Source organism: Daucus carota, chromosome 7, assembly GCF_001625215.2.
Source record: "Daucus carota subsp. sativus chromosome 7, DH1 v3.0, whole genome shotgun sequence".
Classification (NCBI taxonomy): Eukaryota; Viridiplantae; Streptophyta; class Magnoliopsida; order Apiales; family Apiaceae; genus Daucus; species Daucus carota.
This window is the reverse complement of record NC_030387.2, coordinates 29,784,672-29,803,322: the sequence shown is the minus strand read 5'-3', so window position 1 is coordinate 29,803,322 and position 18,651 is coordinate 29,784,672. Positions and strand designations below refer to the sequence as shown.

General features: G+C 34.2%; 3 protein-coding genes across 5 annotated transcripts; 2 read left to right on the top strand and 1 right to left on the bottom strand.

Moving 5' to 3' along the window:
• Positions 1 to 5,294: 5,294 nt before the first annotated feature.
• On the top strand, positions 5,295 to 5,966 carry LOC135147964 (secreted RxLR effector protein 161-like). Its single transcript, XM_064082047.1, has one exon. It carries the CDS (start codon positions 5,295 to 5,297, stop codon positions 5,964 to 5,966), a length of 672 nt encoding a protein of 223 aa, XP_063938117.1.
• A 1,210-nt stretch (positions 5,967 to 7,176) lies between these two features.
• LOC108193987 (uncharacterized) lies at positions 7,177 to 11,058 on the bottom strand. The gene is made up of 9 exons (XM_017360858.2): positions 10,764 to 11,058; positions 10,323 to 10,403; positions 9,136 to 9,225; positions 8,775 to 8,941; positions 8,013 to 8,082; positions 7,851 to 7,930; positions 7,707 to 7,769; positions 7,534 to 7,610; positions 7,177 to 7,407 (listed from the first exon to the last, which is right to left on the bottom strand). Exons 1-9 carry the CDS (start codon positions 10,839 to 10,841, stop codon positions 7,307 to 7,309), a joined length of 807 nt encoding a protein of 268 aa, XP_017216347.1. The 5' UTR covers positions 10,842 to 11,058; the 3' UTR covers positions 7,177 to 7,306.
• A 2,513-nt stretch (positions 11,059 to 13,571) lies between these two features.
• Positions 13,572 to 18,516, top strand: LOC108193177 (ATG8-interacting protein 2). 3 transcript variants are annotated; one of them, XM_017359721.2, is made up of 3 exons: positions 13,572 to 13,709; positions 15,298 to 16,116; positions 18,088 to 18,516. In XM_017359721.2, the coding sequence occupies exons 2-3, from the start codon at positions 15,328 to 15,330 to the stop codon at positions 18,190 to 18,192; spliced, it is 894 nt and encodes a 297-aa protein (XP_017215210.1). In that variant the 5' UTR covers positions 13,572 to 13,709; positions 15,298 to 15,327; the 3' UTR covers positions 18,193 to 18,516. The 3 variants fall into 3 exon arrangements, with proteins under 3 accessions (XP_017215210.1, XP_063936900.1, XP_017215211.1); XM_064080830.1 differs by lacking the exon at positions 18,088 to 18,516 and adding an exon at positions 16,337 to 16,357; XM_017359722.2 differs by lacking the exon at positions 13,572 to 13,709 and adding an exon at positions 14,188 to 14,245.
• The last annotated feature ends 135 nt before the right edge of the window (positions 18,517 to 18,651 follow it).

Below are 18,651 nucleotides of genomic sequence, written 5' to 3'. Positions count from 1 at the left end.
GTGCAAGAGAGATTTTTTTGGTTGATAAATAGCCAGAGAGATTTTTATTATGGAGTACTGTATTTAACAGGTGTGATTTAATTTTCGGTTGGCACGTAGTATTATTTATTCGGATTTTCTGGTTTGGGGCTAAATGCCCAACAAGAATTTTTAATTCAAATATTGTACTTTTATCAGTTCCGATTTTTTTAATAATAATGATTTTCTACATGTAAAAAAATTCACACGAATCAAATTTATTAATCTAAATTAAAAATTGTTGTTGTGTGTCTATAGACACACATTAGAAAGATCATTATTAATTAAAAAATGAATTTTCTAACAACCATTTTTGTGAGGTGATGATTCTCACTAGACTCATTAATAATGTTGACGACAGATGTGTATGTATAAAAATATCCGCCAGATACCGATATAAATCTGGCTGCTAATAAAATAAATTGTGGTTATCATGCCCACGCAAAGAAAACCTGTTAAATAATTCAAGAAGGTATAAAAAGGAAATACAATCATGTCTTATTAAAATCGAATATTTATGACATATACATAGTAAAGTTTACTGGAAATTGTTTTTTATCAAAAATCTCAGAGATCATGTATATTCTGTAATTAAAACATTTAAAATTTGTAATTTCACATCGATGACGGTAGGATTACGATGTTTATCTCAAATTCTATCCAAGAAATGCTAGAAATATATAAAATTATATATCTTATTTATAACAACTTAAATTTTATTAAAAATGCGAGGTACTCTATATATTTTTTCTCAAATTTCACGTGTCATCTTTTATTCAGTATCGAATCATTAAATGGACATCGACCCACTGTAATTAAATCAACCTCACTAATATAATTATTCCAAATTGACACATCCCCAATTTGGAACATTCTTGAATACTATCGAAGTACGATATTTTATGAGATTCAACAAATTTTACGAAATAGGTGCGTTAGTAAGGGATTCTAAAGGTAAAAAACTATGGGGAATGCTGGGTCCCCTCAATGATATGACTGTTGAGCAAGCTATCATGGTGGGTATTCAAGCTGCGTGTGTCTTTGCGAAAGAAAAGCAACTGGAACTCACCCACATCGAAACCTCTCACATGGGGATTTTCGAACTCATCAGTAATCAGGAGCTGTTTGTCATCCCTGAGGAGCTTCTTGAGGCTTTTCGCCTATTCAACTCCATTCATGCTAACAATCCCTCTCATGCTCTCAACGACCCTCATGAGGACAACTCTCGGAAAATCTCATGGATTCCAGAGCACATGAACTCATCCGCCTCTTACATGGCTGAATATGCGCGTCTTCATCTCTCTGAACCTGTTGAGCTGCCTGGTGACTCGACTCTAGGTAACCTTCAATTCTTCCTTGACCGTGACATGGGTCGAGTTCTCAACAATCCTGATATTATGGTTATGCCATTAATGGGTCTTGGGGAAGTCATCGACCCGCCATGCAACACTTTGAAGCGTAAGCGTGTTGAGTATGAGCAAGATGAGTTTGGTGGTCCTTGGGACTGTCTAGTCCCTTCTGCTGACCTGCACAATGTGGTGCTTAACCCCTCTGCTGCTGTCCATTCTTGGAGTATCATCCCTCCTGCCTCTCTACCTGGAAACAAAGGAAAAGGCAAGCACTATGATAACTACTCCTTCTATGACAGAGGCTCTCTCTCTCAAAAAGCCATTGCAATTCTCGACTCTGGAGCTCTCTCTCGCTTCTCTCCTTGTTTCTGTGATAAGGCCCTGAACCTAGAACTTCCTGTTGGGGATGTGTCGCTTGAACTGTTTGCTAAGGATGTTCTACATTATGCTTGTTTGGACACTTTGGGTATTCTCGAGCCTATGTTTTTGCCTCTCCCTGCGCCGGATAAGCAGTTCATGACTATTGATCAAATGCTTTTGGAAATGGGTCTTCATAGTTCCTCCCCCCAGGTTGTTTCTGCTGTTAAGGACGCTGGGGTTGTGCTGGGTGGTACGAGCAGCGTGGGTGTTGGTTCGATCTCTTCTGCTGCTCAGAGAGGCCGTAGGGCTGCAAGTGTTTGACCCCTCTGTCTCGAGTTTAGCTTGTGGCTGCGCCATCTTTTGGTCTAGTTTACTTTGTTTCTAGGTTATTTTGTTTCTATGCTTTTAGTTTCAGGCTGGTCTTTATGGTTGTTCTCGGGGCCTCTTTCATTTCCTTTGTTTGTGGTTGGCCTTGTGCCTTTTTGGGGTGGACTTCTGTGCCATTCGTGTAAGACGTTCCGAGATGCTAATATATTTGACTGCTTATCAAAAAAAAAACAAATTTTACGAAATGACCTACAAATCCAATTTTGCCAACCAATTTTAACGAATACAAATCTTCTCGGAAATGCACTTATATTAAATATATAACATGAATATGAATCGACCCCCTGCATTTACATCATTCCACCAATAAACTTATCAAATTTGGTATTTATTGTGTGCCATTGAGCACACATTAGACAGACCCGTATAAAATAGATTTGAGGGTTGTATTTTTCACGAAAAAGAGATAAATAAAAAAAACCTCAAACTGAAACAAATATTTCTTTTTTGTTATGTAATTATTTTATTTAGGTGACCTTTGGCTTGTGGATGACTTTGTCCTTTAACTTGCTCCCATTGATAGGAGACTCTTGACCCTCCATTATACTTGTAACCTATATCTCATGGCCTATATAGAGGCATTTTGTATTGCTTGAAATGATATGAAAATCCTCACCATTCACTTAGTCATTTTGTTCTTCTATTTGCTCTCTTTATAGTATATATTATGTAACACGTTATCAGCACGATAGTGTAAATAGGTATTGGAAATCCAAGAAGTAGAAAGATTCTACGGAATTCTTGTTATTTCGCTTTGTCCATCAAGTAAGTACACTTCTTGTAGCTTACTTTGCTTTCTTGCAATTGTATGATCTTTATGTACTTATTATGTGTTTGAGTCTTATAAATTCCGTATTTGGTTCATTGTTCATCGGAATTCATTGATCTTATACTCGTTGCAAAGGTCTTTTGATCCTCTACAATTTTTTTTCTTCGCATATTTATAAAATATGCTCATAAGTATGTCAAAATCTGCATTTTGTGTAATCTGATTATATGATTCAAGTTGATATGCCGACACTTCTAAAATTCATAGTAAATTGAATATTTTTCCAAATATTATGAGCAATACCATTCTGGAAACCTCTTTTCGATATCTACTTTTTGTCTTTACACTCCATTTCGATATTCTGTGATTTCGATGTGATAAAAAAGAAATCTTTTGAGCTTTAAAGATATACGCCACAATGGCTATCATATTGAGACGACAAATGAACGTGATAATGAATATTTATGTATCACAACTATAGTCTCAGGGAGAAAACATGTGATAGAAAAACTCCTATCATATAATCCTGGATTATATTATACTTTCATAAATCCAGTTGAGTCACATATGACTATTAATAAAAGTTCTGTTGACCCGAGAAATTTTATTATATGGCATGATCGTTTAGGCCATCCGGGTTCAACAATGATGCGAAGAATTATTGAAAATTCAAATGGACATCCGCTCAAAAATAGAATTGTTCCATTGTCCAAAGATTTTTCATGTGTTGCTTGTATTCAAGGAAAATTGATAACAAAACCATCTCCTATGAAAGTTGCCATTGAAAGCCCAAAATTTTTGGAGCGAATTCAAGGAGATATATGTGGACCAATTATCCCATCTAGTGGCCCATTTCAGTACTTTATGGTACTCATTGATGCATCAACAAGATGGTCACACGTTAGTTTATTGTCCACTCGTAATGTTGCTTTTGCACGACTCCTTGCTCAAATAATTCAATTACGAGCACAATTTCCTGATTATAATATAAAGAAAATACGATTGGACAATGCGGGAGAATTTACATCCCAATCTTTTAAAGATTATTGTATGACTATTGGGATTGAAGTGGAGCATTCTGTTGCCCACACACACACTCAAAATGGTCTTGCTGAGTCTTTCATTAAAAGGCTACAACTAATTGCGAGACCATTACTTATGAGAACAAATTTATCAACTACTGTCTGGGGACATGCAATATTATATGCATTTACTGATGTCAAAAATGTGACAAAGTCACATATACCAGCTGTTAATGTTCCTTGTAAGATTAAACTTCCTGAAGAAGATAATAAAATCATGCTAGCAAATGAGTCTAAAGCACGCCAGAAGCGTGGTAGACCTATTGGATCCAAGGATAAAACTCCAAGAAAAACAAGGAGACTTGATAATAAAGTTGGAACATCAAATGACATCGTAGAATTGATCACTGAAGAGACGTCTTCCAAAGATGATCAAACACCTGAAATTGTAGACAATGAAGAGATCTCGATAAATTATGTCATTTCAGGAAAGAGGTGGAACAAGAAAAGAAATTGTCATGGATGATATATTTGCATATGCAGCTGCACTTGACATTTCTGAGGAAATCGAGGATCATGAATGTAAAAGAAGAAATGATTGGCCAAAATGGAAAGAAGCTATTGAAGCTGAACTGAAATCACTTGAAAAACGCCAAGTTTTTGGACCTATTGTCCAAACACCTGCAGGTATAAAACCCGTCGGATATTGATGGGTATTTGTGCGTAAAAGAAATGAGAAAAATGAAATTGTGAGATACAAGGCACGCCTTGTTGCTCAAGGCTTCTCACAAAGACCGGGAATTGATTACGAAGAAACTTATTCCCCGGTAATGGATGCAACAACATTCAGATTTTTAATAAGTTTATCAATTCTAGAAGGGCTCCGAATGAATTTAATGGATGTTGTAACTGCCTACTTATATGGATCACTCGATAGTGACATTTACATGAAAATCCCTGATGGGTTAAAAATGCCTGAAGCATATAGTTCAAGACTCCGAGAGATTTACTCAATTAAATTACAGAGATCATTATACGGATTGAAACAGTCGGGTCGTATGTGGTACAATCGTCTCAGTGAATATCTTTTGAAAGATGGATATACCAATAATGTAATATGTCCATGTGTTTTTATTAAAAGGACAAAATTGGGGTTTACAATCATTACAGTATATGTTGATGATTTAAACATCATTGGAACCCCAAATGAACTTCATGAGACGATTGGATATTTGAAAAGAGAGTTTGAAACTTAAGTTCAACGGCTTTCATCGTTGGAAGGACTTGGGTAAAACAAAACTCTGTCTTGGTTTTCAAGTTGAACATTTATCTAAAGAAATCTTTGTCCACCAGTCTTCATATATTGAAAAGATTCTTAAACGGTTTATTATGGATAAGGCATATCCTGTGAGTACACCTGTGGTTGTACGAACCTTAGAAAAGAATAAGGATCCATTTCGCCCAAGAGAAAGGGGAGAAGAACTTCTTTGTCCTGAAGTACCATATCTTAGTGCCATTGGTGCACTAATGTATCTTGCAAATTGTACACGTCCCGATATTGCATTTTCTGTTAACCTTTTGGCAAGACATAGTTCTGCTCCAACTCGAAGACATTGGACTGGCGTGAAACAAATATTTAGATATCTTCGAGGAACAATGGATATGGGTTTGTTTTATTCTAAAGACTCAAAGATTGAATTAGTTGGTTATGTAGATGTTGGATATCGGTCTGATCCCCACAAAGGTAGATCTCAAACAGGTTATGTATTCACATATGGTGATACCGCAATATCTTGGAGGTCTACAAAGCAGACTCCTGCAGCAACTTCTTCGAATCATGCTGAATTATTGGCACTACATGAAACTAGCCGGGAATGCGTGTGGCTAAGACCAGGGAAGGCTACATTAAAGGAGATCGAACAAAGCACATTGATCCAAAATTCTTCTTCACTCACGAACTTCAGCAGAGGGGAGATATTAATGTTTGTCAAATTCGCTCATGTGAAAATCCAGCAGATTTGTTTACAAAAGCACTTCCAACATCTTCTTTCGAGAAGTTAGTACACAAGATTGGAGTGCGCAAACTTCAGGACATCTTGTAGTTATGTTAAAATGAGGGGGAGACATTATTTTAAACTATGTACAACACATGTACTCTTTTTCCTTCACTAGGGTTTTTCCCACCGGGTTTTTCCTAGTAAGGTTTTAATGAGGCATGATGTTAGTACAAGTCATCCAAGGGGGAGTGTTATGTAATTATTTTATTTAGGTGACCTTTGGCTTGTGAATGACTTTGTCCTTTAACTTGCTCCCATTAATAGGAGACTCTTGACCCTCCATTATACTTGTAACCTATATCTCATGGCCTATATAAAGGCATTTTGTATTGCTTGAAATGATATGAAAATCCTCACCATTCTCTTAGTCAATTTGTTCTTCTATTTGCTCTCTTTATAGTATACTCCCTCTGTTTTGATTTATTAGACGTTTAAGGATGTTGCACAGGTATTAAGAAAATTTATTGGAATGGTTAAACTATCATTAAGAAGGCACTATTTTACATTCATGCCCCTTCATTTTACACACCATTTGTAACATCTAATTATAAATATAGACAATAAATAAGGGCAACTAAGTAATGAGATAGTTGACATTGCATTGAACACTGAGAACGACTAATAATTACAAACAAGTGCATTTTTCTAAAACGTCTAATAAACACAAACAGAGGGAGTATATTATATAACATTTTTGTCAAAATTTAAGATATCTTAAAGGATATCTCGTTTTGTCATACTTTTTGTCAAATATTGTACATGAGCGCCAGAACCTGCTGTGCATTGAACAATGCTCAGTGATAAAATCTGGTGTCGGCTATCCAGTTCAGAGATTTTGTGTTGTCAACCGGAGGCTTATGAGGTGAAGATAGGAGATCAGGTTTTCCGAAGACCAGTGATCCTCGTTTTGATGATGTTTTTCGAAAGCATCACGGGGACAGAGACGAGGAACAATTTACCAGTTCATCCAAGGATGAAGAACAACACAAGGATGAGTTTTAGGTGCCTGATAATTAGGCCCCCTAGCAGCTCATCTTATATACATATAAAACTAGCCATCCATATAGTTTATTCCATTTGAGTCTTCCATATACATGTACACAAAATCTAACATCTGATTTGAAGCTTGCAGAAATGAGGCAACAGACTTGTGTGCTGTAAAATTGTTATTAATTATAATTCGAAAAATAACAAATACAATTATAACATGTAAATAAGGAAGAAATTTGTGTGGTATTTAACTGAACTTTATTTTTATGACATTGTTATTAAGAAATGCAAGAATCGTAAATTAAATTGGTTAATGAGTATATATTTATAAAAAATGTTACAGCGATAAGATGATCATTTGAGCTTCTTGCTAAAATCAGACAGCTGGAGAAGGTGAATTCTAGATATGCTTGCAGCTTCGTCTCTTTCTTTTTGGGTGTTGTAACCCCAGTCTCCTGTTCCAATTCAAAAAATCAGATGTTAACAATTCGTTTCAAAAAGGCATATGAATAATAATTAGTGATTGAAGGTAAAGCTAACTGAAATATCCACAGTTAAAGCAGAGGGGGGTGGTAAATCACCTAGATACAAGTTCCATCCATCCAACTCAGGCTCCTTGATGACATTTTTCAAAGTTGCAATGCGATCTTCCACAAAGCTGGAAACATGAATGTTAATCAGTATAAGGTTTTTTTGAAAAATCTGAACTGAGATTGAAGAATATACTGGTCGGAAGTTAAGTAAAGAATCTTACTGTAGGGTCAGGCCCTGATACTCTGGGATCTTCTGCAGCTTTTTCAACACTTCAACTTTGGGACTGATAAGAACACGACAGTGTAAAAATTGCTGATGAAGATAATATGATACTGAAAAGCTGGAGTCAATAACAATTACTCACCCACTTCCAAGACCATATATTCTTTCAGGGGGAATGGTTATTCCTCCAATCTCTCGCAGTAATGCATCAGCAAAGCGACTCTGGGAATGCAAAATGAAAGGGAGATCTATAAGCATAAATCTGTAAAATAATAAAATATAGTTCAGAGAGTCACAAAAATACCTGTTTCGTGGTAACTATATAGACTTTTGAGCTTGCAAACTTCAAGGCATCGGATACACCTGGATAAAATCTGCAGGGACTCGAACTATCAGACCACTGGTTGTATTCCTTTCATTGTTAGGTCGAACAGACAACAGCATGCATAAACTATATATTTCAATTTTCAAGGCACTATTTAAGACTGGCATGAGTTAACAAGTCTGGGCATTTGAAGACATTCTACACTACTATGACACCAAATGACTGCCACTCATATGGTCAACTATCATATTACAGAAATGCTATGCTATTGCAGATGGAATACTTAAACACTTGCAGCTAAAAGGTAAGCAAAAATTGGTCCAAACAACAGTAGTTAATTGCCTGTTGTTATTCACTGATTTACCACATAATCCAAACGGATTTCAGATTTACAACACAAGCGAAAGATGAGTATATAAATTACAGGTTCTAGATACTCCAAGAGAACAGTCAAATGCCAGTGTAGTTTTAATTAGACAGGATAATCTAGAATATAATTATAGAAAGTACTCATTCAAAGTCAGAAACATTTTCTATAAGTCTCTTACATGTTTGCTGATTCTTCTTGATTTGAATTTCACTAGTAATAGAACAGTATGATTTCTCTTTTCTTATAGTACAAATAGGATTTAATCCTTGTTAGTTTTACACTGGCTAAAAAGTAAATAGTGTAGTTCATATAAAAATCTTGGTCACCACATTTTGGAGGCTTGTCATAAAAGATAATGAAAGAAAAGCTACCTATTAGCACCTATCCAAGTAGTCAAGTCATTGTCCATCCATTCATCCCGGACTTTTCCAAATAGATCAACAAGAGTATCCTTATCCTCTCCCCATTCCTCCATGATGACTGGTTTAAGTTTTGACCAGCTCTCTAGTATTCCCTCAACAGTGAGTCCCTCTGCAACCTTGCACATTTAATAATAATATTAGAACCAAAAAAGCGTTATAAGAACATACACTTTCATTTTCCTCATCATTGTGCAAAAACCAATCAAGTCGAGTAATAGAAGTGAGGAAATCATGTATCAGTTTTATGTTCTACGACTTGTCTATCCAACTCAACCATGGTTTTCCACGTTCTCTTACAGAATGTACTCACCGAGGATTTGCGAAGAGAAGGAATCTGGATTTCCACCAACAACCTCACAAGCAACAAATTTTCATACCCTGTTTCTACCACAGGACGCACCTGCCACAAATTTGAATTTGATTACTTTCCAGTGGCGTATATTAAGATAATTATATTATTTTCCAAACATAGTGGCAATGGTCTGATTTCCTTCATGATTTAAGCAAGGAAAAAGGTTTACGTACCCAGAACACAAAGATATATCTTTCAAGAACGTATTTTCTGTCTTACTATGGTCAGTTGAGTGTTATATATTATTAATATTGGAAAGACCCGGTATACACAAAACTGATTAGGAAATAATATTATCATTACAAGCCTTTTGTAATATATCCCAATAAGCAGGAGAAAAATGAGGACACTAGCTACCATAATATAATTTCACATAAAGAACGAATCTGTATATTGTGCACGATTGAAAATTTAAGGGACTCATGGGGAATGCAGACTAGAAAGATTACGAAAATAACTGACGGCAAAGATATTGCAATTTAACTCTTAGTATCATACAGAATCAACAAGTGACAGTATTAAGAGAAACATCTTTGCAATGTAAGTTTCATCAAACAGATATATGCACAGCCAACAGAAAGAGGATGAACCTTTATAGCAATATGGATATTTCCATATTCTGTATGCGACTCCATAAACAACTTGACAAAACAAGTGTTTGTTACTTGATTCTGAATTTTTGAAACCGACTGTGGATAGAACAAGACATATACAAAATGACCCTAATATAATGACATATTTCTCTTTTGGAATGCCCCGAATCAAGTCCACATGATTATGACATGAATTCACCAATATCATCCTTGTTTCTAAAAAAGCCACTATAAAATCTGAAACTGCGTAACTTTTTTTTTTTTTTTACATTTATTAAAGGTACTCACAGTTATAAATTTGTCATACTACACCTTCAAATGTTAAAAACTAAGGACAAGAAGTCAATTGAACTAGCACACAGGTGAATGTGAACTTGCGAGGAACAACTCACAAAATGTTTAAAACTAAGAACACGAAGTCAATTGAACTTTTCCGATACAAATGTCACTTGAAGTAGTCCAGTATTGCAACTGAAGTACGAAGCAAAGAAAATGAAAACCTCATTCAAATCAAAAAAAAAACAATGAACAGCTACTGCAACAGGGACTTACAATGTGCATCTGATCAACAATCCAAGCCTCCAAAGATGAACTCACATTTTCGAACAAACTAGGCCACCTCACTTTGGCAGCCTATAAACATCAGCAAAACAAATTAAACCTCATTATATCAAAATATACCCCCTGCTACATCACAAAGCACACTCACTACACAAAATCACACCAATAGTCAAAACCCACAAATGGATTCTTAAAAACACAAACTATCTTGCTCTTAATCAATTCATTGAGTCTATGAGCAAATCAACCTCTGCTAATGTAACTCTTTAATTAAACATAAACATACCCACTACGTGAAATCAAACCACTTTCAAAACCCATGATTCAAATTCTAAAATCACAGCAAATCATACTGTAACTAAATTCAACTACTATCAGACAAAAAACAATACTAGAAGAAGTATATAAAAACAGGAAAGTAATGAAATGGACCTTGACAGCAGAGACAGAGCTCTCTCCACAACTATCACATATAACTCCATCAAAATCCAAAGCGTAGAGATCGCCCATATTTTTCTTTAGCTTTTTTATCTTTTTTTATACACTAGATAATATTTGTATTTTGTTTCTTTTATTGCCGGCCACCTAAATGTTTATAACGACGAGCACGATCGGATAGCCCAGTGGTTAAGGGTTTATCCTCTGTCGTCCCAGGTCATGGGTTCGACTCTGGCTCACCCCGAGAATATCTTCGAACAGATACTCACTTTGTAAGGCTATAAGCCATATTAGTCAAAAAAAAAAAAAAATGTTTATAACGACTAAGAGTTGTGAACGCCAATAGCAGTTTGCCACGTCAGTATATTCAGCTGCCGTGAGGCCACTGCCAGTTTGAAGCGATTGACTATCGACCCGGGGTGTGTATGGGGCCGGAAAAGTCCATAATTGAGGGATTTATATTTTTCATTTTTATAATTTTTTTTATAAATATCAAGCAGTTATTTTTATAGCTATTATTGATGAAAAAGACTTATTAAAAGAATACAATTTCATATATTTTCCAGAAATAAATTTTATTTTAGAAAAGTAAGATTAATCTAACTATCATTTAATATGATGAATGATTTGGGTTTTTATTGAGAAAAATCTGAATAAATTGGAATCATGAAAACGGTTAAATTTTGAATTGAATAAAATTGATTGAGATCGAAGTTGAGATGACTCGATCTGTAATCAAAATTGTATATTTCATTTTGATTATAAATTGAAACTAGACTGATGTGATTCTAGAATAAATAAATATATATGATTGATGATCAGATTTTAGAATATACTTATACATATATATAGCATTAGTTTAAAATTAATATTTATATCATCAAAAATATTAAATTAGGCCAAATATTTTGAAAGAGCTCGTTTTGTCGATGATTGACATTAATATATACTCCTTTTCTAACAGCAGCAGGTTATTTACTTTGCACGTATTTTGATATTTTTAAAAAATATAATTTCATAACGTTTTTTTTTAATTTTTTGAATATGAATTTAAATGTCAAACTTTTATTTAGAAATCTTTTTTTAAAAAAAATATAGAACAATACTACATGGAAACATCAAAATGCGTGTTAATAACATAAAGAACTTAGGGGTAGTTTGGTTGACGGAGTGATATGGGTTTGTAATGAGGAATCGGGTTAAGGTGGTATGGGTTAATTATCAAACTCATCACTCAAGTCGACAAATGATGTCAACTTCATCACTGATCTCCACAGGTCTCAACTGGCTCATTAAACTCGCTTAATGGTATCAAACTCTTCACTGCCGTTAGAAAAAGTTACAGAAGTTTAGACGGAATGACATATGGGCGGTATACGTGACACATTAATAAAAAAGACGGAAGAAAAACAAATGAAAGAAAATAAAAAAAAAGAAAAAGTAGAAACTAGAAATAAAGAAAGTAAACAACAAGAGTAAAAACAATAGAAGTGTTGAATATCGAAAATAATTTCTTTCTATTCTATCTCTTGATTTTTCTTAAAATTTTTAAAAAGTTGGTGATATTAAAAAAATTTAAAATTATTTTTTTGCCAACAATAATATTCACATAATTAAAATTTATTAAAAGAGAAAATATTTCTATATTATTCAAAAATAATTATAATCTAATAAAACATAAAAGTTAATCTTGGATGTTTAGTTAATTATATCTTAAAATTTAGTTTCATGCATTTATTTAGATAATTATATTCTAAAATTTAATTAATAAAAAGATTGCATACTTTATTTCTACATAAACTTCAAATTATATGGCCTGCCACATGTCAAACCCTACCCCCAATCTGTCATTCCGGCTAAACTTCCATTACTTTTTTTAACGACAGTGATGGGTTTGATACCATTAAGCGAGTTTAACAAGCTACTTGAGAAGCTGTGTAGATAGTGATGAAGTTAATATCATTTGTCGAATTGAGTGATGAGTTTGATAATTAACCCATATATGATATAATGTGTTTGGTTGATCGCTGAAATCAATATATTGAACTTTTAAAAAACAATTATATTAGTTATTTATATTAATTAAAATATTAATAAAATTATTATTGTTATATATTTTCACATTATTGATTATATTTATATTAAATATTAATTTTAATTGCTTAAATAAAGATAAAAAAAATAAAATATAAAACTGATACTCATACCCCTATTTCTTACCCACCTCATTATTTGGGTATCAAAAACCATACCTTGTGAGTTTGAAGTATGGGTTTGAAAATTTGTTTTCTTTCAACTAAACACGAGGCAACGGTTTAGAATGGACGAAACTCATACCTGATTCCAGATACCTTCGACCAGATGATCCCTTAGGAGACGGGAAGAGTATATATATAATTTGAAATACAGAAAATATATTATCGTAATATTAAAAATTATAAAAAGCATGATATACCAAACCAGAAGCACCATTCTCTTATATTTTTTATAAAATAATTTAAATTTATGATCATGTAACATTTTTTCTCAGAGGCCACGATCAGGCACGATGTAACCTTTAATTCTTGCAATCTGGAATATCTGGGAACGAAACCAAACGGAAGGAAACAAAAATGATACCCCGTCAATTCAGAAAGAGACGAGAGGAGTACATTAAACTAGCATTTACAAAGAAATAAAACGATATTTAATGCGACAAAATGTTGAGTCACACGGTTGCGAATGCACAATCCACAAAATTAACCCCCAAAAATACGAGCGGTAAAGTAACCTCCAACAGCCGGTCAAATAAAGCAGTCAGCAGTTGAAACGTAACCTGTATTCCCGGTCTCCTTTATCCAAAACAGTTACCACTAGTATAAATACTCCCTCCTCTTTCTTCTCTGCACTTCCCGAGGCACTTCCATTTCTTCTTCATCACTCCTCTTTGCTTCTCTCTCTGTAAGTGTATTTATACGCTATATTTATCTTTAATCGAGTTTTTTTTGTGTATTTATTCTTGTTTTGATCGATATTTTGATCCGATCGTTTCTGTAACGGTTTAGATTGCGGTTCTGTTAGTTTTATTGGATTGATCGTGTGTTTTTGAAGATGTTTTGGTTGTGGATCAGTTTATATGGTTGTTTTCTGTGCGTGTGTTATTTTTTTTGGTGATTACTCGTAGGTGTGATGATTTTAGTTGGATTAATCGTTATATGTTCTTTTTGTATGTTGTTACGGTAAATTCTACTAGTTTTGCGGAGTTTGGAGGATTGTTAGTACATGTCGTTGGTTGATTGCGATACGGATGTGTAAAATTTGTGCTGAACGGAGATTGATTATGTTTGACGTGTTTGATGACGGTTTTGGTTGATTATGTTACTGTTTTCGTTTATTACTGATTGTAACTATCTCGATTGGTTGATTATTTGAAGGATATATCTTTAGCATATGTGTGCCTGATTCTTTGGATATTGGAAGTTTCTGTATTACTGGAGGTAGATTTTAATTTAAAGAATTTGTTAGTTATTTTTCGAGGTTTGAAAGTAGTGTGGAATAATCTATTTTTGGATGATTTGGAGTAGAGTTTGTCGGTATGAATTAGTGTAATTCAGAGAGCTGGAGTTGTCACTGTAATCAAATAAGCCACTCGACTTCTTTTGAGTTTTCAGTTATTTGGAGCCAACTTGTTGCACTGTGGTTAAAATTTTATAACATTTTGGGGTTCAAGTTTCTCAGCTTAAGACTAATCCTGTCCCCAATGACAAGTACCTGTAGTCAGTTACCATATTCAGACAATGGCAATTGTCAATGCGGCTTTTTACCTTGGCGCTTAACTTATAATCTAAATCAAAGTTATATCCTTGCCTATATGCTGCTCTAGCCGGAGTTGAAATTTGTATAAATTAATCGACTATTATTACATCCGAAACTCAAATTTTTTCAGTAGATTATGGTGGCCTTTTTCCTGGCTATAAAGTGTTATTGTTTTTGCGGACTTCAGTATTTCCTAGAAATTAAATCAAACATAGTTTTGCTGACAATATGCATATAGTTCACGATATGAAGTTCTCAAGAGTTGATACTGATTGAGTTATTCCAGCTCCCTCTTACTGTTACTTTTTGAATCTTTCACTTTTTCCCTATCTAAGATTCTTCATTTCTTCTCAGCTTTTTGTTTTGTAGTTCGCTAAATTATGACTTCTATGTAACTATTGCAGGGTCCAAACTTGCAGTTTTTTTTGAAAACTTGTAAAACCTATCTTATTAATTATTTCCACATTCTTATACTAATTAATTCAATAAATTTGAAGTTTATATTTAGTAAATGACTTGAGGCGAGTTTGGTTGCAAATAGATGGATGAAGGTTGCCGTGTTTGAGGTTCTGTCATAGATTGTAGATAACATGAATCTCGTTGATATAAATAGGGGTAGTATGGACTGTTTTTGTTCTCAGTAAATATCTAATGGTTACTTTTATATGCCAGATAAACTCTTCTTGCTGTGGTCAAGGATTTAATAATATTTTTTTCTACTTTGGTGAATTAGGCAACCGTCAAAAATCTTTAGACTTCGGGGATGGCTGATAACGTGGAAGGACGGGAAGTTCCTGCACATGGGAATGAATGGGAAGTTGTATCTCTTACTGCGTCAGCATATGCTGCATCTCCTGGTCCAGTACAAGTTAAATTGAATGATGATAACCAGGGACGCCGTCTTGGAGAAGATAAAGAGGATAAACCTGAAGCGGATCAGCATGAGAATTCCCCTTTTGGCCCAGAGAAAAATGTGGTCTCTAGTGAGCTGGCCAAGCAGGTCGACGAATATTCCTCTGATTTTGTAGCAGAGGAAGGGGGCATGTCGAATACTAAGGATGGAGATAATTGGGATGTTAAAGCTTTGAGTATGTCTGATGACTTTCCTGTGATGCAGTTCGTTAATGAGAAGGGCAAAAGTTTATCTGTGGGGGGTACAGAATTTAAAGAAGGCTTGGCACTACATGGGTTGACTTTGGTGGATGAAGAACAGGGTATGTATAACACTGCTAAATATAGTTCTTTCCATGGTGAAGCAACCATTGGCGGATCTGCCGCACTTGAGGAGAAGAGAACTTTTTATGAACCAGTTGATCCATCTGAAGAAGGGTTAGAATCAAATCTCTCCCGATCACCAACTTCTAGCGATGAGAATGAAGATGATGGATCCGACCTGCCTTCTGAGGCTTGGTGGAAGAAGAGAGTTGCTTCTTTATATGCTCAAGCAAAAGAAGCAAATGCTATGTGGTCTATTCTCATTGCTGCAGCTGTCATGGGAGTTGTAATTATTGGGCACAAATGGCAGCAACGCAAGTTGCACTGCGGTGATCAGGTATGGCTTAGGTGTTACTGCTTTATATAAATTAAAAATAAATAGTCAAATTTCTATTCTGCTTATTAGATTATACCATTTTTAATTTATATGTTAGCAATTCATATAAATTGCATTAGCTATCTTATTCTGATATAGTGAAGCAAATAGGCAATAAACTGAAATTCTGCAGTAAACTTGTTATGCATACTTGTGTATGTATCTAGTTTTCTCGCTGTAGACGTGAGAGATTTGTGGGTTCAATCAACCTTTTATGCTAGGATCTTAGTTATGCCCCGGTATATCTTTTATTATTTGTACAAATAAAGCAGATGAGCCTCCTGCAAAATGCAAGTTTATTTGTGAAGTTGCAGAAAGTATTTTGCTATTTTACTTGCAGGTGTAAAAACAGGATTGCTTTTTTGAACCTTTTAAACAGACCTAGCAAAACAATTCATTCTTTTTTATTAAATACTATGATGTATGATGGGCTACTATTCTATCTATATTTTTATTTTGAACAGGCCTGTGCACCCCCACTCCCCCCCAAATCGTTTTCAATTATTTTTAATTCACCTTTATGTTAGCTGGACAATACTTATAAAGATAGGTTGCTTTAGGGTTTGAATCCTGCTTAAATTCTACTATATGTTATCCTACACATATTTATAGCATTTAGAAAGTCTACTAATCCCCCACTAAATATATATCTTGGGTCTGCCAGTGATAATGTTACACATGGGGTGTTTCTCTTTAGAAACATAAGACCCTATATTGCAAAGGAAAAAGGCAGATCTTTGACTACTTCCTGACTAAAGTGATTTTATAAGTGTTGATCCTGCTTTGCATTTTTAAAGTTTCAAGATTATAAGCTTAAACTGATGAAGTCAGCAAGACAGTTTTCTTATTGCATGTCTATCTATGTACATAGATCCATGGCTAATGTACATACTGCAGATTCTTTTTCAACCTACGGTTAATGTTCGTTCTTTCTAGGATTTGTCTTAGATTAAATGCACCTTCAACTTTACAGTCCTATATCTTTTTATAAAGATTATTGAATCAGAGAAAAGTCATTTATTTTTGGGATATATGACAATTACACAATTGTCTTCTTTTTCTATCTTATCTATTTACCTCTCAAGTGTTCATCACATTGTTACATAGAGCGTGATTCAATACGATACAAGGTATAGAAATGGACACTCACAACGTTATTTTGAGTGAATCTTGTAAGGCGGAATGCTCGGGGGTGATGGAATGATTTTATTTTTAAAAAATAATTATATAATCCTTAATTGTAAGTACTATCTCATGACATACTAAGAAAAAAAATATGTAAAATTAAAGCAACATTAAAATTTAAAATTTTCTTTTTTTACAATTAACAGTTTCTTTTTTACTTTCAATTAAAAGATTTTGCAAGTAGAATTCTATTTTAAGTATTGATTATATATATGTACTATGAAAAAAATGAGTAAAATTGGTTTTATTTAACAGCTAACTTAAAGTCAAACAAATATTGTACATGCAATACAAGGGGATAGTATGATTGGAGTGTGATATTTTCAAGTGATTATCTATATTTTTTATTATTGGTATGCCAATTCACTTTTTAGGTAATGGTTTTTCATGGTTGGGGTTGCTCTAAAACAAGTTTATGTAAGTTGTATTTATGGTATGTTGTTAGATAATTTATTTTAAAAAAAAATTTAGTATGTTTTGTCATCTTATCATATTAGATCAAATATGTAAGTTGTATTTATGGTATGTTGTTACATGTGCATTGCATGCTATAGATGTGTGAAGTTGAACAGTTTCCTTTTTTCACCATCTCTTAGAAGCGCACGTGAAAATTGACAAGCTAATCAAAGTGGAAAGGAGATGTCTACAATATTTTAACTGGTCATCGTTTATTTGCTTCAATTACTAGTTTTACGCGCATTCAGTTTACTAATCATTAAAGGTTACCCTTGCTTGGCAATGTTGCAGAAGATGAGCAAGATGCTGGGCCCCTTCTCCGGGTTGAATAGTGTATTAGTTGGTGGCCATCAAAGTGGTTCAGTTATCAGAGGCCGCACCACATCTCAGCGTTAAGGCAGCAATGGCGAAAAAGTTAAGAACGAAGGCAAATTGAGAAAGTGAAAGTTTAGATTGTGGTTACTAGGATGAGTAAAAGACATCCTAGTCCTTTGAAAACGTAACAAAGCTACTTGTTAATATTTGCTTGTTACTCAACTACTACTCTAGTTTTGGATTTCCTGTATTACTTTGGTTTTGGATTTCATATGCTTTACTGTAGTTGTCCATACTAGCACTAATATGGACTGAAGCTTGTATCAATGCCATACTACATTCTGCATTGTAAATGAATGATGAGGATCAGTACTCTAGTAATGTGAAACTAATTTCTTTAGTAGAGTTCTGCTTCTCTCGGTGCTCTTGAAATTTGGCTAATTTTGTATCTGACCGCATATATAAAATTTGGTCTCCCTCCCTCCCTCAGCAGCTTGATTCTATAAATTATGGGGAAACTGCTGTTTCTTTGTTTTGAGG

Excerpts from the sequence above, each read along its gene's own strand:
- LOC108193987 (XM_017360858.2), bottom strand. The coding sequence starts at position 10,841 with ATGGGCGATCTCTACGCTTTGGATTTTGATGGAGTTATATGTGATAGT. Across the intron at positions 7,931-8,012 it reads ATATAGTTACCACGAAACAG|AGTCGCTTTGCTGATGCATT; the intron begins GTATTTTTGTGA and ends TTGCATTCCCAG. Across the intron at positions 7,770-7,850 it reads ATATATGGTCTTGGAAGTGG|TCCCAAAGTTGAAGTGTTGA; the intron begins GTGAGTAATTGT and ends TGTTCTTATCAG.
- LOC108193177 (XM_017359721.2), top strand. The coding sequence starts at position 15,328 with ATGGCTGATAACGTGGAAGGACGGGAAGTTCCTGCACATGGGAATGAA. Across the intron at positions 16,117-18,087 it reads AGTTGCACTGCGGTGATCAG|AAGATGAGCAAGATGCTGGG; the intron begins GTATGGCTTAGG and ends GCAATGTTGCAG.
- LOC135147964 (XM_064082047.1), top strand. The coding sequence starts at position 5,295 with ATGGATAAGGCATATCCTGTGAGTACACCTGTGGTTGTACGAACCTTA.